Here is a 25,737-nt window from a genome sequence, read left to right on the forward strand (position 1 = left end):
AACGTGATAACACAAAGACTGCTGCAGGGATTGCCAATAATGGCTCTGCCATAAAGATGTAAAATATTGGGTCGGGCCACATCCCTTCAGTTTTTACTAAAAGTTTAACAAGTGATTCTTTCAAAACAATTGTAATTTTGGTAAGTATTACTGTCATCCATTTCTCAAAGTGCCATTCTAATGTAAAGAAACAGCTGACAAAGTCTCATTTTTTGGTTGCTTATGTTGAATTTCCAGAATGAAATATGATGGGGACTGGTTTATAACTAACATGAAAGTGCAATAATACTTCATCAACCTTTCTTTTGTTTTCAAAGCAGACACACAAACACATCGAAACACACACAGACACAAGATTCATTCATTAGTGGCCAGTTACTAAGAGCCACTGCAGATAAAGACAAATGTTTGTGGAGCATCTCCTTCAAAATGAATCATTTAGCAAGGCCTGTAATGTCACACACTTTATAATGGTGAAAAAGGCTGTAAACTTTCTGCCTAAAACAAACCCGTGCGATAGATGGGCAGTTTACTCACAGGCAAGAGCAACTCCATAAAACAGGCTCTCAAACAGACATCAATAGCTGTTAATATTTAATTCTGCCCATCTGATAATGCGTTTCACTGAAACAAATCATTACTGTATTGAATTTGAGATAAATTGTGTTTAGAAAATTCTGAGGCTTAAAGCATTTTCCACTCTTCTGCAAAGTATGCAATTTATATGCATGCGTTATATAAAAAGACATATGCGATTTTTTATCACGCTTTCATCATGGCTTTCATCACAGGGACAATTTAGATTCTTCATACTGCAATAAAAGACACATAAAATAGTACAACACGGCTACATAAAGTCCTTTTAAACTTTTATTCACTTAAATTTCTCAGTGTTAAAGCAACAAGAAAACATTTAGAATGTCCTTTGGTGTGATTTTCTTTTTTTTTTTACACGTCAGTACTGTATATATACTGTATGTAAACTGATATTCTTTGATGCCAGCACGTTGCCAATATACTTTAGGAAAACTTCACAATCCAACTTAAGGAGAAAAAGAAAAGTGTAAATGAAATAAAATAAATTCCAGACCAACGTAATCAGATATTTAATTATGCACCTTGATTGAACGCACTTAAATGTTGCCCTTAAACACATTTCAGCAATAATACAAAAAAGTATATGTTCTACATTATCTGTACTCTGTCAAGAAAATAACTTCTGTATTAATACAAAAATTAAATACACTGATGACTGTCTAAGCATTTCATCTGTTTGGGTGAAAACATACATCTTTGACCGTGGCCTCAGCAAACAGTCCGTCACATTTCGAAGTCATGGGTTGTTCAGTCATATTTTTTGGAGGATAAGGGGGTGTGCCACATGAGTGTGACTAACATCACACAGACTGAAAGGAAAACCCAAAAATTATATATACTGTACTAAAAAAAAAATAAATATCAAGGGTTACAGAATAACATTCACAAAAGCACAGAGTGGAGGAAGGACGGGGCTTTTGACACAAAGGACACTCTAAAGTTTATTTTTGAAGGTGGAGTGGGACGTGTCGGCGGGACGAGCTCAATTTGAAAGCGGATCAAATGCGACAGTCTGAATAGATTTCCTTATATCCACAATGCACTGACAGCAAAGAATGCGTGTTTCTTTTCTTTTCTTGAGTCTTTCTTCACATAATTTTTTTTTTCTCGCAATTGCCAGTTCGGACACAATCCGGACAGTTTTCCATCGCTCCGTGTCACAATAGCCAAAAGCAGTCTACAGCCAACATGATACCCAGAATGGCTCAGGTGAAGGGCGGCAGCTGGCTTTACTTGTACATGCCTCTGGCTGAACGCAGCTCCCGTTGCCTTGGTGATAAAGGGAGGAAAGGGATGAGTCTTGTCCGCTCCAATCCCTGTCGCTCTCTCGTTCTGTTAGGGGAGTATCTATTATGGCTTAGTTCACATCACTACTTCCTCTTATTTTGCTTCATGAAGCATATGCTCAGGTAAATTCTATAAATAACACCTTGATGTTTTTTTTTTTTTTAATTTTAGATTTTTATATTGAATAAATTTTTTATAAATACTATTTTTATTGATGTATTAGTTATTGTATTTTGTCTGTCATCCTCAGAAATTTTGCTTTGATATTTGGGCACATTCCACATGGCCGGCCGAGTGTCGGTGGGTCTGGTGCGCTGCTTATACAGAAGAAGCTGGACAAGTCGGAGATCTGCCTCTCAAAGGATCCAGCAGATCTCCCCCAGGAAAACGGGACCCAGGACGGACAGCAGCGAAAGCAGGATCAGCCCAGGGGGGCGGAGGGAAGCCTGGCCCGAGTCCGACCCTCCGCAGCCGCCCGGCTCGTTCTCGCACCGTGGTTTCTCGCACAGCAGGCCGGTGTACGCTGGAGGACACTGACAACGGACGTTGTTCACACACACGCCGCCGTTTTGGCAACGCAGAAGTTCGTTGTCACACACTCGGGCTGTGGCATTCAGAGGAAAAGGGTAAGCAGAAGACAAAACCCCCCCCACACACATATATAGGCTAAACCCAAACAAGTATGAACACTTCTATGATTACATAGAGCTCTATCCTGAGATATCATATATTCATCTATTGCTGAAAATAGACAAAAATAGTCAATACAAAGTGCAGGCAAAGTATTGATTGAAATGAATCACAAGTAGAAAACTTAATATCATTATTAATAGAAATTCATAAGTGAAAAACATTAATATACTAATATTTCTTACAGAAAATTGAACTCCTGAGATTTTATTAAAAATGATCCAAAAAGCATCCCTGCTCAAATAAAGAAAATGTCTCTCAAGAGGCCTGCCATTAACCCAAACCATTCTCCAAATCCCTGACAATGACTTGCATTGCCCTCAGGTGTATCAGGTGCATTTAACAACAGGGACACCAATGCCAGACCTCGGACGTAAGCTGTCGAGCAAGCTTCAGGCAAACAAATTCCAGCGTAAACTAGCAAAACCAACAGAGACAAATAAAAACGGATGAACAAGCCATGCCTCTCGCGTCTTCATCAAAGCACTGTAATCCTGCTGATTGGAAAATAATCATAACACACAAGCGCTGACCTCTATCAGTATGCAAGGAATGGTTCTGAGAGGTCTTGTGCATCGCAGCATCTGTTTAATGGCTGTTACTGAGCTATTTTGGGCTGGACTGAGCAGACAGGAAGAGCTGGAGGATAGAGAGAAGAGGTGTAACTCTCCCAGTCATAACAGGCTGATTAGGGAGCTGGCAAAACTACATGGTCTCCAGCTTCTCTCTCTCCATCTTCTGTTTGGATACAGGCTTTATGGTTGAGTCAGGGAAAAATGAGCCCGTTTGTGTCCATAATTCCCTCTTTTCATCACTGCCGAGTCTTTTTACGATGCAGATCAATCGTTCCCTAGTGAAAACCCACACTCGTACCACAAAACAAGACCCAGAAATTGTACCTGCAAGATGAACAAGCTATTTGAATTATCGGCGATTAACACGCATAAAGATTGATTGGGTTCAATTACGATCAGTCTCATTAGTTTTTGTAGGCAAATCATACATTTCTTAATGTTTGGAACAGACTGACACAATGTTGTATAAATAATAATAATTATAATTTACAGTAAATTAAAATGTATTAAATTAGTTTTTACATTAAGCCAAAATAGGGGGTTCTACCTAATGTAACACTTCACTTGTTTCAGTCTTTTCTGTCCGATCTTGTGAGACTTCTTAAATCAGAGTCAAAATGTAAAGAAACATATGTGCGTTAAAAAACAAATAATTATAGTTTCCCTCATTAAGATATATGTGTCTAAATTTGATGTAGATTAGAGAATCTAGATTAGATTAGTTTATATAATCTAAAAAAAAAAAAAAAAAAAAAAAAAAAAACAACTACATTCCCTCAGAAATTGCTAGTAAATTTCAAAGAATTCCAAAGAAATGTCATATCATGCAAAAATTTTGTATAAACATTGAAACAGTATTTCCTTGTAAAATGTACTCTAATAATCTTTGCTGTATTTACAATTTATTTTATTTTTATTTTAACAGTGCCTGTTTTCCTGTTTTGGTGCAGTCATGACCTGAGCACATTTTAACCTGTCTTGTCTGCCCTTTAAGAAACAATAAAGAAATGATGAATCAAAAAATAGAGATTCTTTATTGATTCAGTGTTCTGGATAGGAGATTTTTAAACTCCCAAACTGCCCAAGGCATGTTTAAACTACTGTAGATGTTTCCTATTATAAATGAATTGATTCTTCACAAGTGTACGACATATTGACTTTTTGCAATTGAGACATCAATGTTGCCTTTTACCAAACTGTTCATGAAAAGGAGATTGCACAAAAAGAAGTAAGGTAATGAGTGGATTGTGTCTGTAGAAAGAGTTTCAGAACACCTCCTCTTTGAGGGAAAGAGAGCAAATTGATCGATTGCCTTTTCCACAACTGTGGCCTTTGGCAAGAGTGTTCTTGTGCTTCATCTGAAGAAAGACTTAAAAGAGGCACAGTTTTGCAGGTAATGTATCTCTCAAGAGTTTGGGTCTTTTTGCTTTACCCTGTGAGTTCAACTCTTTCTGTCTCCTCAGTTTGATATCCCCTGATGACCAGGAAAAGGTGCTGAGGCAAGAAGAGCCGCGTCAGTGATTTATAGTTGTTATGGGTGCTAACAAACACCTTTACCTTCCAATAGAGGGGGGCATGGAAACTATTTACTCTGTTGTTGGTCCTACAAACAGTTTAACCTCTATAGCCTACACCATGCTCTCTAGAGCCCATGGACATCTAATAAATATAAGCACCTATTTTAAGAGAGCAACAGAAGCTCTGTATGTTTAAAGCATGTGCAGTAACAAGCAGGAAAAACATGCTAAACCTCCAGTTCTGCATTTGCAATTTGCTTGCATGTAAATAAACGGTAATAAGAGAATAAATTGAGCGATTTATTGGGTTTGCTTTTGATAAGAGGGATAATATTTAGCGAGAATAGCAGTAGATTGCATGGTGCGCTGGGAAGAAAAGGCTTATTTGAAGAAAGAGTTTAACTTTAATTGCATACCGAAAATCTGCATACAGATGGACGGAGTCAGGAAAATGAGCCTTAGATTGCATTTATCACACACATTATGGCCTTTGGGACTTTGAATGAGACAAATGCAACAATTTTAAATCTCTTGTTTAGGACGTCTAACGAAAAGTGTCTTTGCTGATGACAACATCAAATTAAAATGGTTATGGTGCTTTACCTTAGTGCATACCATTTGGCTGAAACAGACACATGGTAATGCATCCTCATGCTGGTGAATGATGGATGTGTATAAAGAGTCATGTCTCTTTATTTCTCTCCAATATGTTTCCCAGAACAGACAGTAATGGGAGTGCATTTGTCACATGTCACTATTTGTACCAAACGCTCTGGTTTACTTTAATCTTATGACGTGTGATGTTGTGAAATTCTGCTTCTAAACAAAACCAGCCTTGTATTGTTGGGTTTAAAGCTACACAGAACTCAATATGCACATATTTACAGGACTGTCCGTCTCACATTATTACAGCCAAAGTCCCTTTGTGATATCTGAGGCTTTGGTAAATGTTGACCTTTGATGCTGGAAGCCTATTGAAGAATATAAATCAATGCTTGACCTAAAGATCGTTTCAACCACAGAGGTTGGAGCCAAGAGAGAAGAACCAGCCATCATAGTGTGGCCATAACAGCACACAGCCAGAGAAAACAATGCAGGCGTCAAATGTTCTGCTCACTCCAAATATTAACTCAGCTGCCTGTGTTCATCTGCGCAAATGCACGTGCATGGGATTGTGCCCGGGGATTGTTTGCATGGTTTATCTCTGTGCTTGAGAAAAATTCTACAATAATACTATTAATAAAAACAATGCTAATAAATGATTCGAATAATTCTCTCAAAATGAATTCTGCAGTTAAACCACTAACAAGGCAGCATAACAGGTGTGACTGAGCCTCGGATGGAAGTCAGTCCAAGTGCTGTAAGCAAACCAAGCTGCTCATTCTCGGATAAGCCAAAAAGAAGCAACAAACAGAGAAAATAGAAATAGGGAAAGAAGAAGGGAGGGAGGGGTAGAGGGGGACAGAGGCAAACGAGAGCAGGGGACTGAAGCTGCAGGTTGGGTGGAGGTTCTACTTACATTTGCAGCCATTGTCCCACAAATATCCTGGCAGACACTCATGGCACTTAGCCCCTGTTGCTCCCTCCTTACATTTACAATATCCTGTGCCATTACAGCGATCAGTGTCTGAGCCAAAGGGATTACAATTACAGTCTGTAGAAACAAGACACACACATACACACAGTGGAGAGATGGGGTCTGCGGTCTTCAGCCTCAGATCAGCTCATGAATAAGTCCCTCTGTTTTCAACACAAAAAGCATTTTCGCTCAAAATGGGCCTCTGCTGCCTCCTTCATGCACATTGCTAGTCTACAAAGGACAGATTTATAACCCCATATCTGAATATTTACCTCACATCTACCATTTCAAAGGAATAAAATGAGAAGCATCAGCTGGGGAAGGTGAGTGAAGGTGGAAAATGGCAACGATGGCATTTGGTTAAGTAAGGAAAACAAATGTTTTGTGAATGTTCAACACCTTGGAAGTCCCATAATGCAAAAGCGTAGACCATTACTGAGTGACTGCAATGTGTGTTCTGAATAATTTTCTGAAAACATATTTCTATATATAGTTTAGCATCAAAAATGAGTGGCATGAAGGAAGGGAACATACAAAAGAGAAACAAAGGCAGTCACATGGTTTCCTGATTTAGCTAGTTCACTTGCTGCCCATAAGTGCATTCAACTTAAATACTGATAACACTGATAATCATAATTAAATCCTTTGATACTACAGAAAATGTCCTTGTAGTCTACATAAAAAGTCTGCATTAATTTAAACTTTTTCCCCGCCATTGACAAGTTATCTCGTTTTTACGGCTTTTTGTGTTTTCACTGTTATACACTCGGGGGCGCTATTACACATCTTCTGAACGAGTACAAAACCTCCAAAACACACGTGAACGGGACAGAGAAATTAGTGATCTCTTATGTCAACAGATATTTAAAATAATCATCAGCAATATACAGGAAATAAATAAAAACTTCATAATGTTACAGAGTAAAATGTTGATCCTGGAAAAGGTATATATCTGTGGTAGCTTCGGAGGTGTTGATGGAAGTGATTTCCTGGATTAATGCTTTGATAATCATACTGAATATTATACAGATATAGTTTTTGAATAAAAAATTTGATTTTCTTAGCTTTTTGCTCAAAACTATAAATTTTAATGAAACCTATTTATATTCAAATGTATTTTTTTTTTTATAAGGCTCTTATCTATTTTGGTGTATGGCATATTCAAATATTCATGCATATTAAAAAAATATACTGGAGGCCATCAAATTTGAGTAAAAATCATCAAAATCGCTAGCGGTGGCTGGCAACTTTTTTCAAAAATGCTGGCGGGGAAAGAGATAATGGCGTATTTCTGACCAAAGATACCAACCTAAAAAAAAAAAAAAAAAAAAAAGTGACTTTATTTTACCCAAATACACAGTCAATTTTGATTTCACGTTGACTATAAGTTTTTGCCAATGTCAGTAACTCTCCAGGTCATGGATCACCCAAAGACATCTGGCCAATTAACTGAGGTCTGCTTATGGTGCTGAAGTGCCATTCAAGACCTGCATTACTTAGATATTTACAAAGATGACACAATTTGAGCAGATGTTGAGCTACTGAGGGGTATTAAATATGCAACAGTTTTAATATTATCAATTCAAAAGAGAATCTGATTAATTCTCTTGTGCTTTCTCAGAAGAGAACTTGGACGTGTAACCATGCAACTTTGATGTGTGCAATGGCATTTCTGATCATGATCTAAAACATTTCTCTTTTTATTTTTATTTCGTTTTTGATGAAACAAATAATTCCTTTTAAAACTCTCCTACTTCTTTTCTTTATAAATTCATCAGTGTTTTCAGATGCCTAGCACAACAGAACCTTTTACAAGTGTGAACATAGCCTCAAGGTTTTGCTACAGAGCAGATACGTGTTTCATTTCTAAGTAAAGACATTAATGCTTATTAATTATTAATGCATTGCTAAAACACTTACATAAACCTCTCCCAAGATGCACTTTTCACATATTTTGACAGTTCTGTGGCCCGTCTGTGACTACAAATGTTGCTCAGTTGAAGTGGAGGTCAGAGTCTGTGACCTGTAACACCTAAAGATGTGCGTGTAAGTCACACAGTCGTGACCTGCTCCCAGACACCTCTCTCGCTCTCTTCTTTCTCTTGCTTCTTCTTTCCGACAGTGACATATGCAACACGCAGCACCTTTTTTCTGTGGGTGTGAGCCCTCCCAGACACCTCACTGGGGAAGTGTGATGGCAGACATCACTTCTGTCTCACAATGACACCTGTCTGGCCTTTGTTTTTTTTTTGTTCTCGCTCTAACTTTTTCTTTTTATTTCATTGGCCTTGTAACAAACATGAAGAAATACCCCTATTTTTCCCCTACAGTATCTAATTTGCTGTGGATCATCACGTCATGCTGGTTTTGTAGTCAAAGACTGGAGGCATGTGGATCAAAGTGACTTTGCTGACGCACACAAGCATGTGTGAAGAGACTCGGGTGACGACAGAGTGATGGACAGACACAAAGAAGGGAGTGAGGAGATGGGAGGATGATGGAGCAATAGAAACAGAAGGCCAGATGGTGGATTTGGGGGGAGTGTGATGTGCGATAAGCCGTGTTGGTGGATGGGAGTGCTGGAGGACTGACCTATGCAAACATTCTCATCGTCCAGCTCTGCTGAGGCATTGCGGTAGTATCCAAGCTTGCACAGCTGGCAGTGCTGCCCTCTAGTGTTGTGCTTACAGCTCACGCAAATGACGGTGTTTAGCACCTCGATGTAACTGCAGCGATTGGAGTGACTGAAACATTCGCAGTCTTGCAAAAAGGGGAAAGAGATGTGGCTGTGTTTAGGGTAAGTGTGTGCGAGTCGCGGCGGCGCTGCAAATGAGGGGCACCATGGCATGCAAGGTTTGGATGGTTTGAACCAGCAGAAGCAGTGTTAGATGTAAGATCACCTAAAGATGAATGGAGAAGCGGTGTTGTTATTAGAGAGTTGGCCTTGAGCAAACCACAGCGATGGAGAGGAAAATAAGAGCAGGAATGTTATATGGAAATCAAACACGAGCAGATGTAATTTTCAACCTCGGCAGGATGCGAGTGCATGTGCGATTTGAAATTTACATCTGCTGTATTCATATTCTATTGCTCATGGAGAGTTGTCTCACAGAAATGATGGAAGGGTGTAGTGAAGGAGCTGGAACTTTCAAACACGGGAATAAAACAATGGCTTCTATTTTCTATTCCCCCGAAATAACAAAGCCTCTCAGGTCGAAAACGGGTACACAAACTGTATCCTCTCCACAGAACTACTGCCATAAAAATGAAAGACAAAGCATTTTTTTCAGTATTGATTCTGTCAGCTCCAAAATGAGAAATAGCACAAGCAAATCAGAAATAACTTCCTATCTATTTCCCAATAGCCTCCAAAGAAACCAAACAACGTTTATCCAGGACCCGCAAGGAGTGTGTCCTACTTTCAAAGTGAAGTTAAATCTCGATGCTCAAATGCTGCTCTTGGCATAGCATAACAAACTGATGGCATTACTCTGACCTGCCAGGGTTGCTTGGTCAACCAACTAGCCAGCACCTTCAACCCAATGGGTCTGACAAATATGAGTTACGCTCATAAAGCCTCCACGTCCCTCCTTCCTGAGATGATTTCTAAGGCTTTCGGGAGAAATGGAGGGCTTCTCATTATCGAGATCTGGATTGAGGTCAGGCCTCCTCTGCATCCTTTTCCCCTGTCCCCCGACTGGAGGAGTTGAGACAGACATATCTCCTGTAAAGCGATCTCTAAAGCTGCCTGGATGTGTCAATCATTCTTTCTGGAAAATGTTTTAGAGGGCCAACAAAAAACTGACGGGCTTCTTGTCTGTGAGCCACTGCGGAATTATATCAGATTCAGTGTTCTCATCCACACTCGGATCAGCAACACTGACTGTATATAACCCATTAATCTGACAGTCAACATGATTTGAACACTTCCCTACTGATTCATAAAGTAAAAATCTCCCCAATATGCAAAGACGTGGGTCTCTGAAGCATTCGGTACAGAGATTCCATGATGATTCAGGATGGAGCTAAAACAAAATAAACAATTGCACTAAAATCTACTTATTTTTCCTTGATAATATGCAAAGTGGGAATAGTAGGGTCAGGGGTAGGTGTTCTGCAAGTACAGGAGGTACAGGACTCACTCTGGATTCATTCAGGGCATGGTGAAGGGGGTAATTCGGACTACATACACTGACACAGAATAGTGAGAGTATATGAATCAAGTCCTCCTACCTCTCTTACTGTTTGAAACTTGTACAGAAGGAACAGTTGCCAAAGCAACTTGAGGAGCTACTAGACAAAATAAAGACAAAATAAAGACAAAATAAATCAAATAAAACATATTGCATCAACAAAAACCTGAATGATGATATAAACATTACAATCTGTCTGTACCAAAAGCACGTAATTGACAATAAAACGAGAATTTAGACTTATCCTGTGTTACTCTGCCATAAATGATAAAAAAGATACAAAAAGAACAAAAATTTGCACAGCGCACAATTCATTCTCTGCAGCTGCTGTGGTTTGGAAGTTTTTTGATGGCTTTAGAAAAGAGAAAGCCTGCATCGCTGGCAGAAACTGCTCAGCTGGCATTAGTGTAGTTGAGCTTCCCAGGCTTCTTGTGTGAGAGTGCGTAAGGCTTAGATCCCCACATCCCGCTGCCAGTCTGACACAGCAGCAGAACAACAGGGCTCAGAACAATCCCAAAGTTATCAGCTCATCGTGCAGTCACAAAACAAACGAGGGGCAATGAGAATTATGCCCTTTACTAACCTCCAACCGCCAATTCAATCAAAAACGCTGTTTACTCATGGCCGTTGTTTGCGTGATGCTTCTTTTTGGACATCTGGCAATGGATTACCTTGAATCAGTCTACCTAAAACAGCCATGAAAACTCCCCAGTGGGGTTAGGAAATACTGAGACAGCCCAAGAGAAAGCGTCATGTCTAATTAAAATGGAGGGCATAACGTTGTCTTTACACAAATAAAGACATATCATATTTGTGTCTTTATGGCTGTTCGGCTTGTTTCTTAGAAATGCTGATTGGTCAAAAATCTCACAGCTTTTATACATATCGAAAAAACTGGTACGTAAAAGAGAAAAGGCAAAAAGAAGATGTTTGTCCATCTGGAATGATTCAGTATGACAAATATATAAAAAGACTAGCTGTCAGCAAACTTCTGCTGAATCTGTTTCACTCTTACATCAGGCTAAAAATTGTTCTGTGAGGCAGATCAAAGGAAATTGTATCCAAGTCAAAAATGTACCCTACCTTGATTTCGGTTAGCGACACCTAGGGATGAAATGTTCTGCCGAACTGCATGCATACAGGAGAAATCAGGTGTTAATTGAATGCACTGGCAGTCGGATGTCAGATGCACTAGGACGGGTCCAGTTTGGACTCATGTACACATAAACAGCTACAAACATCTCCAGATGGGTCATTCATAAAGTTGAGCTAATAGGCTCGATGAGAACAAGCAACCAATAGACCAATCACAGATCATCTCTAGAGATTGTATGTAATTGAGCTGTGTTTTGTGGCTTACTCTATATAAATACTGTACATCGGAATGATGGCTGACAGTGATGAAGGGAAATTGTATCAGTCTTTCGGGTGTAAGACTGGATTGTGCGCATGTGTATTCATGGTTGCTTGCGATGCTTGTTCAAGTTATCGAATTGATTAATTTGAAGTGTGGTTCTGTATGATAAAAATAGCTAAAAATTGAAATGACGATTTGATGAGAAAATCCTCATAATTACATACAATTAATTTCCTTAGAGGAGGAAATATTAGGGCTGGGAATGGAGCTGGTCTCGTGTCAATCTCAGAGGCAGCACTAACGTGAGAGGACCAAACCAAACCAAACCATCCATCCAACACAAACATGGTTAGGTCCCTTATGTGCTGCTTCATGGTTGACCGCAGTGTGTGGGCACATGAAACGAGGACAGGGTGCAGGAATTCCAGCGAGGACACATCTACGAATTATTTTTCTCTGCTTTTCTTTTTTTCACCTGGGACATAGCATGGTGGTTGGGGACTCGGAGAGCATGCACACGCAGGTTGCTGACAGAGGAAACCCATCTTGAAGACCCATTATGAAATGGCCTCTATTCCCAATCACATTGGGAGATAGGACTCTTTTTTTCATGTGATTTGGGGAATTCCGTGAACTTCACTATGAGTTTTCAGTTCAAGCTCCAGTAATATTTTATGAAAGAAATTAAAGATGAAAAGCAAATAATTTGTTTAAGATTAATAAGATAATGTGAGTTCAGGGTGTGTCAACATCATAAAGTGCTTCTCGTTCTTTAGATTAGTACTTGATTTGTCAGCATCATCTCAACAATAAATTTGCTTTGTTTGTTACTCAGTCTCATTAAAAACAATTACAACTATTTCAAACCATTCTTAGCCTTTAGCTTTCATTTGTAAACAAAAAAAAACATAAATGCACAATTTGGCTCCATCAAACTAATCCAATATTTGGAGAAACACTTTTTTCCACAACCCTTTTTAACGGAAGTTCTCTCTTAATTTTTGAATCCAGCGAGACACAAAGAGTGAGCAATCAGCAATGGACAACCGTTGGAGTCACTATCAGTTTGGAACAGATCTGACCTCTGAGTGATGGACTAATCCAGCTGTCCTCTCTCATCACATTCCATGACACTCGTACACACAGAAGCCTCCGTCGTGATACCCATGGGACCATGCTGAGAGCTTTATTATTGATATAAAATGTGTTCCGTATTAGCAAGCGATTAGGAGCGATGCTCATCACATCTGCTCTTCATTAATGTTTTTGTTAGTGAAAATTTGGATAAAAATTGGATAAATGAAAAGTGACAGATTTTAATCAATGCCATCCCAGTAATGAAATGCAATCCTGTACTTTCAAAATCTCATCTTAAAATATTAATTTTGCTCTAATGCCTGCATTAGGCAATTTTGGCAGGCTTAATAAACTTGAAATAGAATTGGAAAAAGTCAATAAAGAATTCAATTACCCTCAAGCAACTCTGAGGAAACTGCAGTGTTTTCTTTTTCAGTCTCGGGAATAACATCTCCGTCCTCAAGGACACTCTTTACAAGCGCTCTCTATAGTTTTGTGAAGGTAGAGAGAATGCTGTTTATAATTGTTATAGTGATGGTCAGAGGACGGTTTTGGTGCTAAAGTAACATCAAGCTGTTTTTGGGACCCTGGTTGCATTGCGAGAGTGTCACCTCTTTGTGTCTTTCTGGATGGAGGTGTGTTAATTCATCATGAGGACAGGGAGTGAATGTTCATGGCATGGCGCTTGAATAAGAAATAATGGAGTGAGCCCATGCAAAAATGGCACAGCACAGGCCATGCTATACGGGCAAATACAAAACACACTTGAGGAGAGGAGAAGAAGTGTCCACTTGGTTTGACATACATTTCTGATTAAAAGTGCAAGAACTTTTAGTGCAAGATTTTTTTTTCTGTGTTCAACAATTTCATATGGTCACTGGTAACATCAAACTGTAATTTATGTATAGATCAGACTCCATTTACTCTTGTAATAATTCCAGTGTTCATTATTGAATATTTGATTTGTGTAATGCTATTCCATACAACTGTGATATATTATACCAATCTATCCAAAGAGGAAATGTGTATATTTGTCCTGGACCCAGGAGAAGTGAAGCGTGTGGAAATTTTCAGGGCTCTACATGCATTCTGACTTGTTCAATACCTCTGTGGCTCCAGTTTTCACATTCAGCCTCCCTGCGTCTGTAACTCTATCTGTCTGATGGCATATGAGGCCCCTGGCCGGACCAGATAATACCACACAGACCTGTATTTCTCCTATTAAAATGATCGGACGAGATCCTGAACGGTTTTACAGCCCCTGTAGCATTTATAATACATGTAATGCATGCAAAGTCAGGATCTGAATTAGTCCATCCATAAACTTTACTACAGAAAACTTCTGTTTTCTTGAAATAGTTTAACTTAACCCTATTCTAATTAACTTCCAAACCAATCAGATTAGGTTGCACTGTTTATATCCGATAGATATAAGGAAAATCAGAAATAAATGTTTAACCAGAAGTGGACCTGAGGTGAAGTGAGAAGCAAAGCTGTTCATCTTGCACTTCCTGTTGATATAGGTCTATAAGTTTGTTTACTTACTAACTGGACCAACACTATTTGGCACACCTGGAAGAGAGATGAGAGAAAAAAAGATTATATTAGCACCAGTAATTAATATTAGGGACACAACAATTTCCAATTTTAATCAATTTAATAAAAAGCAATAATAATAAACAAAATAATAATAATTCTATCTATTATAATATTATTTATATACAAATAAATATTAATAAAAACATCTGAAATGCACATACAATGTAATTTAGTTTTTTTTTTGTGCGTGAAATAATTTATAACAGAGCACATCTTTGCATTTTTTTTTTAAAAGGAAGAACTTGTAGTGTTCTATCATCTTAAATTAAAAATAAATAAAAGGGGGAGGTGCTATGTTTCTCAATCAAGAGGACCATTTGGAAAACAGTGAATGGAGGAGAACTCTTGGAGACAATGTCCTGGATGCAGAAAGAGAACTCACGCCCCTGCCATGTGCCATAGATCTAGTGTGTGCCATCTAATTTCCTTCCCTGATCTCTGCTTCACAGGGACAGTTAAGAGCCAAATTTATGACGTTTGGAAGGAGGGCTGAGAAATGGCTAAGAAAATAAATCTTCAGTCACCTCCGTTGAACACGTGTGAAGACTGAGTCAGAAATATAGCAAGAGGGAGAGGAAAGTGGAGAGGTCAACCTGCACAGGGAAATATAAACTCTGACATCATGACTTGATATTTAGATCCGCCATTTCTCTCCTTGAAGAAATCCTGCTCGATTATCATTTAAGAAGCTAAGTGAAAAATCCTGCACACTTCCCTGACTTGAATCTTAAATGCAAAATATGGCACATGGGAGCTTTAATTCCATTTCACACTTTCCGTACCTTTGGAAAAAATTCTGGGAGATTTATTTATTTATTTACTTCGATGACACTTGGCTCCCTCTTTCAGTGTAAGTCTATGCATTTAGTTATTTTTATTTGTTTTTACTTGCAAGTCACGGTGGAAAAATTGCTCATGTTGATGCTGCATCTGACACCACAGAAACACATACAGACGTCTGGATACACACTAAACAGCATCAACAGTGTAACACAGCACCTCTCATAGCACACAGTCCGCTGTCTTTGCTTTAAATACAGTCAGGCTTTTAGTCATGTTGCGCATTCATCCTCACGATTCATGTAAGTGCAATTCAAACTCTTTTTTTAATGTATTTATTTATTCATCTCTCCTCTTTTGAGTTGGACAGTCGTCCGCCTGAGACGGACGCAAACTATCATGTGTCACATTATTAGATTACCTTTCAATCACAGTGGTTTTCAACCCCCCTCACCTGCTGGAACTCTCCATTATGTCGGGGAGCAGGAATCAAATTGTGAAGCCTGATGCAGAAACACATTAGGCTGCTTATGTTTATTGCATACTCCATTGATTTTTACCATTTGCACTCTGGGGCTATTCGAGTCTCCAGGATCAACCATTGATGGGCAGGAGTGTGTGTGCTAAATGAATACACACCCTGGAAACGTTCCTTATTTTACATGTTCGGTTGTGCATGCAGGCACGCAACAATGCCTGAAAGTCACAACTTTGACTAATTTTTTTCAGATTGCATATATATTATAAATATGCCTGTATATACTGTACTTATTATATGTTTCTTCTATTTAAACAAATTCTTCCTTGATTTTGTGCGAATCCACCTTTCCATAAATTAATAAGACCCTTTTCTCATAATCAAGCAATTCAAAAGAATAGACAGTCTCTTGGGGGACAAATCCACCCACACACACCTAAACACATGTTATACTGACAGTTAATTTTTCAGGCTTCCTCCCAGAGGTTGACGGGACGTAATTAACCCAACCTGGGCAAGATACCAGATCTGTCCTGCCCTACATAACACACTCACTCGCCTGCCAAGTCATCCAGCTTGAGGGATTCCCGCTGGACCGCACGAAAATTGTGACGACTTTCCTTTTTTCCAATTTGAAAGCCAATCTGTCCCTTAACCACCCACTTTCTTCGCCAGCGAAAGGACAAAACCTTCTTTGATGCTTTATTTCATGTTTCATGTTGGAAACAGAGCTAGCTGAATTGCTCGTGGCCTCATTATTGTTGTTCTGGTAGCGCAACATCCTGACCTTCACAGAGTCTCATCTGTTTGCTTTTTCTGTCCACCTGGACATTCCGGTAACGCTTATCTACAAAATGTCTACCCTAGGCAAAGTTTGTAATTACTTTCCCTTGCCACTTACATCTCCTGGCCATCCATCATCCATTTTCCATCCGGATGTGAGCCGTGACATGCACAAGCAACCATGTGCCTCAAAACAGAAATGTAACAATCCACACCAGTGGAACTTGTTGTCCAACCTCTGCTACAGTAACGGTGCCTCCATCTGAACGTCTTAAAGGGCAGAGTGAATAGATTTGCACGGGAGATGGCAAGTATGAAAAAGTGCCTGCGATGAGTCACAGTTAAGATTCTGGGAATGCGACGCATGGCAGAAAATCCTGTGATGGAAGAAACAAATATTTGAAAGAGAGATTACCGTTGCGGCAGCACAGAGAAAGATGTGGAAAAGGCAGAGTAAACAAACCAGGTCTCATGGGGGAATAAGGAGAACATAACACAAAACAAAGAAAGAGGAAAAATCAGATAGAGGGAGCGAACGTATTATGCTTTCGGAGCTGACACTACGAGAGTCAAGATGGTAAAGGAAACCGTGGGGGTTGTGGAGCATATGCAGCCAGGGTGGAGATGTTAAAATGAATAATTAGATAACAAAAACGGTACAAAATAACTTTCCTCTTCTGGGAGAAGACAAGATGGCCACCTGGCCCTTCAGATAGCACTAATTAGAGCATCCGTACGGCAGTGGAACGAGGACTGAGGACACGCTTAATTACACTTCAAGATCATTCATGCTACACAACAAGAAAGGCAAACACCTTCTACAGGACGGAACACGGCTGCAATCAGCTTCCTCTCTGAGTGTATGTTCTTTCTATAAGAAAGTTTGCCTGTCTGAGGATGGCAGGTGGGGGAGGAAGGGTACAGCTGTTATAGTTTCAGCCCAGGAATGAACCGTTAGATTCAAGGACGCCAAACAACGGCAGGCAAACACACTGACATCTGTTAGCCCCTTACTTATGTATACTAATTAAAAAACAAAACCAGCCATCAGTCGTACACTACGGCACTGTTGATAATAATTTACTCTCATTGCGACTGTCATCACCAGATGTGCTGGGCTGTCTTCTCTAGCTAGGCTGAACGGAAGTAAATGAGGTATTATGAATCTCCTCCTCTGGTGGATCTCGCTCAAGCATGATTTTCATGGCTCCTGTTGTATGCCGACTGGAATTTTGTATCCAAATAATTAAATGGTAAAAAGCTGTAAAATCAATAAGTCACATAAAAGCTTATATCATGTTCAGCTTTTACCCTCGCGGACTGAAGCTGAGGTCAATGAGGAGCGATAAAAACCTTTACTGAAACAGTGTCGGGACACATCTCTCTCTTTAAGTGCTTTGATCGCAAGTAATTTACAAGGCCAGACCGGGCTGATTTGAAGTTTCATTTGCACAGTTTAATCCTGCCAGGACAAGAGGAATTAGTCAGTTCTCTGTTAAGAAGTGCTGTCTTAAACCACAGAGTATTACTCAGCAGAGACGTGGAAAACAATTAGCATTGCTTGCTAATCCTCTCTGCGCATTTTTAAATGTAAACGGGGAGTTGCTGATTGCCCTGCGGTCGCTGTATTTGGGTAACAGCAGGCACAGTGCAGATCAGACCTTATTTTGAGTCACATCATGAAACCCTTCATCAATCTGGCAAGCTATAAAACACAAACATTAGTCAAGTTTAAGAAGGCATTTTAGATTCAGCATGGGCCAGAACATTGTGTTTGAGTCCCATTGCCACCTTTTCAAGGAGGGAGAAAATGGGGGTGCCCTCATCACTTCCCCTCTCCTCGAGAGCAGAAATGGTCTGTCATGGCTAATTCTTGAACTGATCGCTCTCAGACTTGCCGTTCCGACGTAAAGCGAGAACCTAGCTACTTCTCAGAAGCTTTGACGAAGAGTGATATCCAACGCTGTTTCCTCAATCTCAAACTCTTTTCCTGGTTTTTCTGATCCTCCCAGACTAACAGGAATTACTCTGCCCTACACAGAAACAACAGAAGATGTACTACTAAATATTTTATATGTGTGTGTGTGAGTGTGTATATATTCATAGACAAAAAAAACATTGTATGATTTTTCATTTATGCCAAAAATCATTAGGTTATTAAATATCATGTTCCATGGAGATATTTTTTTTACAATTTTCTACTGTAAATATATCAAAACTTAATTTTTAATTAGTAATATGCATTGCTAAGAACTTAATTTGGACAACTTTAAGATGATTTTCTCAGTATTTCGTTTTTTTGCACTCTCTGATTCCAGATTTTCAAATAGTTGTATCAAATTGACCCTTATGACTGGTTTTTTGGTCCAGACACACACACACACACACACACACACCCCTATACATATTAGGGCTGGTAATTTAACACGCTAATTAGATTAATTAATTACGCAATATCACATGAGTGCAAATGTGAAACTGATCTTATACAACAGTTCAATAATTAAGAAGTTAATATTGTGTTATTTTCAATTTTGCCAACAAATTTTGCCATTACCACCCACTGGCAGTTTTAGGTTATTTTTAGAGTATCATTTAATTAAATAAATAAATTCATATTCCCATAGTAATATTAATACAATTTATAAAACTATTAAAGGTGTAGTTAACCCACCCAAAAATGAAAATTGTGTCATCACTTACAGCTAACCAACTCAAAACACCTGCAAAGGTTTCCTGAGCCTTCAAAATGGTCTCTCGGCTACACAATCACGGGGAATACTGCTGATCTGACAGTTGTCCAGAAGACAATCATTGAAACCCTTCACAAGGAGGGTAAGCCACAAACATTCATTGCCAAAGAAGCTGGCTGTACACAGAGTGCTGTATCCAAGCATCTTAACAGAAAGTTGAGTGAAAGGAAAAAGTGTGAAAGAAAAAGATTCACAACTAGCCGAGAGAACCGCAGCCTTATGAGGATTGTCGAGCAAAATCGATTCAAGAATTTGAGTGAACTTCACAAGGAATGGTCCAAAGTCCTCTTTTCGGATAAGAGGAAGTTTTGTATTTAATTTGGAAACCAAGGTCCTAGAGTCTGAAGGAAGAGTGGAGAAGCTCATAGCCCAAGTTGATTGAAGTCCAGTGTTAAGTTTCCACAGTCTGTGATGATTTGGGGTGCAGTGGCATTTGATGGTGTTGGTCCATTGTGTTTTTGGAAAGCCAAAGTCACTGCACCCGTTTACCAAGAAATTTTGGAGCACTTCATGCTTCCTTCTGCTGACCGGCTTTTTGGAGATGCTGATTTCATTTTCCAGCAGGATTTGGCACCTGCCCACACTGCCAAAAGCACCAAAAGTTGGTTAAATGACCATGGTGTTGGTTTGCTTGACTGGCCAGCAAATTCACCAGACTTGAACCCCATAGAGAATGGGGTATTATTATCAAGAGGAAAATGCGAAACAACCGACCAAAATATGCAGATGAGCTGAAGGCCACTGTCAAAGAAACTTCCATACCACCTCAGCAGTGCCACAAACTGATCACCTCCATGGCACGCCGAATAGAGGCAGTAATTAAAGCAAAAAGAGCCCCTACCAAGTATTGAGTACATGTGCAGTAGATGAACATACTTTCCATAAGGCCAACAATTCACAAAAAAAAAAATATTTTTTTATTAGTCTTATGAAGTATTCTATTTTGTTGAGATAGTGAATTGGTGGGTTTTTGTTAAATGTGAGCCAAAATCATCACAATTAAAAGAACCAAAGACTAAAACTACTTCAGTCTGTGTGCACTGAATTTACTTAATACACAATTTTCACAATTTGAGTTGAATTACTGAAATAAATGGACTTATGAACTTCCAAAACATTCTAATTTATTCAGATGCACCTGTATAATATAAATAATATATAATATAGTTTGGTAAATGTGTGTGTGTGTGTGTGTGTGTGTGTGTGTGCGTGCGTGTTTGTGTGTGTGTGCGTGTGTGTGTGTGTGTGCATGTGTGTGTGTGTGCATGTGTGTGTGTGTGTGTGTGTGTGCGTGTGTGTGTGTGTGTGGTGCTAAAAAAATGTCCCCCAAAGAGTTGGAATATCATTTCCCCATAAGGAAAAAAGAATCATACAAAATATTTTTTTGTTTTGTAAATCGAAAAATGCAGAAATTTTCCTGTGAGGAGTAGGTTTAGGAACAGGGTGTGTGTGTGACAATCTATGAGGAATGCAAACAACTTTGAAAAAATAAAATAAAATAAAATGAACTAATATATGAACAAACCAATTATATATATATATATATATATATATATATATATATATATATATATATATATATATATATATATATATATATATATATATATTTCTTATTGCTGTAATTAATATGACCTAATGCTTCAATCATTTTAATGCAGCATTTTTAGAATGTGTTGGATTATTGCATCTATTCTGTGCATATATATATAGCAGATTACTGGACATCTACTAACCTACATCAACTCTATTTTTACTGCTAGTTTTTTTTTTAATTTACCCCACTTGTTTCCATTGCCCTTCCACATGGTGTCAAGCACATAGAACTGTTGTAAAATCAGCTGCAATTGGTTTTAAAATGACAAACTGCCTTTCTCATGCCTGATATATTATTATTGTTTAATCAAATTATTTTTAATCCAAAGGGAATGATCTAATGATCTATGGCTTTTGCAGTATTATTACGTTATGGATTTCTCAGTCTCCTCACACAGGGCCATAATAAGGGGTTTAAGGTGAGGCTGTGTGCTGGCTTTTTCTTTTCTTTTTTTTTAATAATGTCCTGTCAATCTCAGTCCTTCAAAACACTCCGCCGGCTCCTAGAGAGTCATGAGGTACAACAGCTGCCAGGAGGCACGCGTCGCTCCACTCATACACATGCATCTACACACACACAAACCTGCTGAGGACTGAAAAGAAAGTTTTGGCATGCAACAGTTTCTCTGCATGCTAAAGTCATATTTGTGGTATGTGTTGCTGCTTTAGTCCCAGAAGCATATGGTGTGTGTTTAATAGTGCTAGTTTACTTCTGGGCAAACATTCTGTGTGTTGGATTGAAGGCTCTGTCTCCTGCCATTTGAACTGAACTGCAGTGGTGGTGTAGTCCTCCGGCTGGAATTACAGCACTGGTTTTCTAAAGGCTAACTGTCCTTCTGTTAGAGTTTAACATTTGACATGCAGTGCATTCTTTGAAAGACAGGTCCTACAAGTATGCCATTTAAAACCTGTGTGACTTTCTTTCTTTCAGGGTTTTTTTTTTTTGACTTTTATAAAATAAAATAAGAATAGCAAAAAGACTGAAACATTATTGAAAATATTTTCAGGTCCACAGAACACAAAGTATGTCATACACGTTTGGAACTACATGATAGTGAGATTTTTTTAATTATTATTTCTTTATTGTAGGTCCTTTGGAACAGCCATAATGGTAATACTATGGCATTCTCTGAAGTACTGTGAATGTAAATACAGTATGGCATATGGAAATCATACAGTACCATAGTATACAGTGGGGTCCAAATGTTTCATTTAATCCTGGAAACATGATTTTGATTATGATAAAAAAATATATAAAAAATAAATAAACGATTTTCTAATTATTCAGCTCAAGTGCTGCTGTCATTAAAGCTAAAGAAAGACATTTAGAAAGTATTTAGTTTGTAATTCAACAGAAACCAGTGTTGATTATGTTTGATATGCCTTCTTAAAGTGACTGTGTTGTTCAGCGTTTGGTGTCAGAGTTCCTGTGAGGACCTGGTTTTAAACTGGAAGTAGGGTAATAGCTTCTGGGGAGACAGCATGAGCGCATTGTGAAAGGTAGGACAGCAGTAAGAGAGATGGTTTATAGTCAGAATAAAAGGACATGTGAGCCTTGTTATCCACAAACACAGAGCTCATATTGTTCTTTCCAGTAAGTGGAATGGGAATATGTGTGTGTGTCTGTGTGTACTCACAGATATTTGCTGTGCCCTTGGGGATGGGGAGATAGGACCCTGCGCTCCAAGCTCTGGCCTGATAATTCCTCTTACAGCGGCCACAGTCAGGCCCCGTGGTGTTGTGCTCACACTCACAAGTCAGTCTCTCTTTGTCATAGATGCAGCTGTTGGCATGAAGGTTGCACTTGCACCTGTCACAGTGAAAGAAAAAAAGAAATAAAACATAAGCCCTTGTGGATTTTCAATCGTGGAGTTCAATTACACCCGAGAGGGAGACAAAAATTGGAACCAGCACTTAGAGACCAGAGTGACCTTGTAAATCATTTGCATTTCAACTAAACGTGAATCTGCATGTGGGGGTATTCTGAAGCTTCCAGAGAGTGACTTCAAAACCTTGCACATGGTGTCAAGGATTCTGCAAAATCAACATCATTATTTTTATGTTTTTTTTTTCTTTCCTCTCGAAAGATAGGTTATTTATAATTATCCCACTGGAAAAGAAATAATTACATACAGTTCACACTTGCAATGAGTGAAAGAAAACTGCTAAATAATATAAAAAAATAAGTGCACATAAGTATATTTGGCGTATATGTTGTTGAACACTTATTATTTACTAATGTTGTGCTGTATGCATTCTATTTAATATCAATCAATTCTAAAGCACTTGTGAAAGTTTTAAATCCTCAGAGGCAGTCATGCTTAAAATGTTGTTGGTAATAAATTAGTATGGCCACTGAGGACAAGCCCCAGCAAGCATTTGTATCAAACACACTCTATGTAGGGAGGTTTGCTCCCCCCGTTTCCTCTCTAAGCACGGAAATTGATTTAGTATACAGGAAGGCAATAGATGGATATTTCTGTGGCACACATGCAGTACTGATGTAAAGAAATGTGATGCAGTTATGTGAAACTGTTATGCAGCTAGAACAGAGTAGCTTAACTTGTTTAGACTATATGTGTGTCTGTTTTTCAGTTCACATGTGATTCTTGCTCCTAATTTAAAAAGAAATTGACCATCACTTGAACAAATATTTTTTTTTTAACTCATTTATTGATTAACACAATTATCTTTAATCTCTTCTGTATATAAAGCCATAATTATTATTATAGCTGAAATAATATTTGCAGTAATAAACATCATGTCTCATATGCCATCCATTAAGTTAGAAAAAATAAAGAATTCCTTTAAAGCTTCACAGCTTCATTCTAACAGATTAAACGAACACTGTAAAAAAAGCAAAAGCTGATCAGTCGCTAGTCTTTGATCTAACTTTTTCCGGGCTGAGGCTCCTTGCGGATTACAGGCATAACCAGGCTCTTGATGTCTGCCGTCTCTTTCCTCACACAGGTGTATGGTCTGCCCTGCGTGGGCACAGAGGAGCATTATTAAAACCATTAAAACCGGTGGGTCCGAAGAGATGCACGTGCAGGGGCTGATAAATATGATGCACTGCATCACGTTTGGAAGTGACAAATGACTGCTCAGTCCCCGCAGGTATACACGGGCAGAATAAATGAGAGGGAATTATTCTCCAGACACCCTGATTTGCATCTCATTTTCTATAGTTTTTTAATTTAACAGAAGGGCATGTCAGATCTCAAGATTCTAGGACATCCTCTTTAAAACTGGCACCTGTCAGCCAAGCATGAATCTGTTGCTTCTGTGAAATTTCAGCAAGCTTGGAAACATAAAATCTCCCACCAAATAATGACTTATGATGCAAATTAGTCCCTGATATTATAGTGGGTCATTAAACTGCATATAAACAGCAAGTAATAGACTTCTGAGACATATTAAAAATACACAAGAGTAAAAACCATAAAAACAGGCTGTTTTACAGTGACATGTAACATTTCAAATAGGCAATGAGGTACTTATTCAGTAAGAACTATGCATTGCAGTGAATGGCTCACCATCCTGAACTAAAAAGGCTGGTCCAGTGACTGAACAAAACAAAGCCATCGAGCTGCAAAAAATAAAAGGCATGCATGGCATTCTGATGAAGCTTCCTTGTTCAGTTCAGGTGGAGGTCTCAGATTCCATGTAGCTTGACCTTCATATCCTCTTATCACCAGTAACATTTTAATCACTGTGTTGATACGAGGCAGAGCTGTGCATCTGATGTAATGAAGGGGACAGAGTAAGGGCCCGCCAGGTCTCTTTGCCGTCGGCATGGTAGCATCGCTAACAGAAATGAAACATTCTCGTTCCAGTCTGGTCACCAGGGGAGACGAGGTGCAATAGCTGCCTCAAGGAGAAACGCAGCAAAAAAATATATTTAATTAGACGTTAATGCCAAAGCTGCTCTCCAGGGCTCCATCATAGAAACTGTCTGTCTTAATTTAACCAGGCTATGCCATATTCACAAACACTACCTTACACTCTGATAAAGGATTACGGTGAATGTGCATGTGCATTCTGCTTGTGAGTTTCCACAGCAATCTAATATGGCCAGCAGCCATATCACCCTGTAGACCAAGGATGGTTGCACACTGAAGCTAAGCAGGGTTGAGCCTGGTCAGTACCTGGAAGGGAGACCACCTGGGAAAACCAGGTGTTTGTGAGGCCTGCAGGGGTGCTCACCTTGTGGTCTGTGTGGGTCCCACGCCCCAGTATAGTCACAAAGACACTATAATGTAAAAACAGCACCATCTTTTTTTATGGGGTGTAAAAAAGAGTATTAGGGGTGTAACCCCGGCATCCTGGCCAAATTTGCCCATTGGCCTCTGACCATCATAGCCTCTTAATCATCCCCGTATCCTGATTGGCTTCATCACTCTGTCTCCTCTCCACCGATAAGCTGGTGTGTGGCGGGCATTCTAACGCAATATGGCTGCTGTCACATCATCCAGGTGGATGCTGCACACTGGTGTTGGGTGAGAAGATCCGCCTTTCACAATGTAAAGCACTTTGAGTACCCAGAAAAGTGCTTTATAAATATAAGGAATTATTATTATTAATTATGAATATGTTGTTGAAGGGACTGTCAAAAAGGAAAGATAGAATAATCATTTGCTCACCTAAAGTCATTCCAAACCTTTATTGATCTATTTTTCTCTGTGGAACAAAATAAAATGTTTTAAAGAATGTTGGTGCCATTGAATTCCATATTGTGGACAATACAAACAAACAAACAATAAAAAACTATGGAATTTAATGGAAACAGAAATATATGGTTATCAACAGTATCGGCAAAATACCAAAATATCTTACAGGTTTGGAATGACATGAGGGTAAGCAAATGATTGCAGAT

General features: G+C 38.9%; 1 protein-coding gene across 5 annotated transcripts in view; it reads right to left on the minus strand.

Moving 5' to 3' along the window:
* Nucleotides 1–852: 852 nt before the first annotated feature.
* The window catches only part of ntng1a (netrin g1a), an 85,739-nt gene continuing 60,854 nt past the window's right edge, over nt 853–25,737 (minus strand). Inside the window, exons 4-8 of one of the 5 annotated variants that reach the window (XM_052596431.1) lie at nt 22,499–22,671; nt 14,418–14,444; nt 11,522–11,566; nt 10,479–10,535; nt 853–2,488 (exon numbers count right to left, since the gene is read on the minus strand). In XM_052596431.1, the coding sequence (XP_052452391.1) occupies nt 2,241–2,488; nt 10,479–10,535; nt 11,522–11,566; nt 14,418–14,444; nt 22,499–22,671 (550 nt within the window). In that variant the 3' untranslated portion in view covers nt 853–2,240. Of the gene's footprint in view, nt 2,489–6,185; nt 6,321–8,837; nt 9,006–10,478; nt 10,539–11,521; nt 11,567–14,417; nt 14,445–22,498; nt 22,672–25,737 lie in introns of all 5 variants that reach the window. The other 4 variants (XM_052596430.1, XM_052596429.1, XM_052596432.1 and 1 more) reach the window with 4 other exon arrangements.

This window comes from Carassius gibelio, chromosome B24, assembly GCF_023724105.1.
Source record: "Carassius gibelio isolate Cgi1373 ecotype wild population from Czech Republic chromosome B24, carGib1.2-hapl.c, whole genome shotgun sequence".
Taxonomy (NCBI): domain Eukaryota; kingdom Metazoa; phylum Chordata; class Actinopteri; order Cypriniformes; family Cyprinidae; genus Carassius; species Carassius gibelio.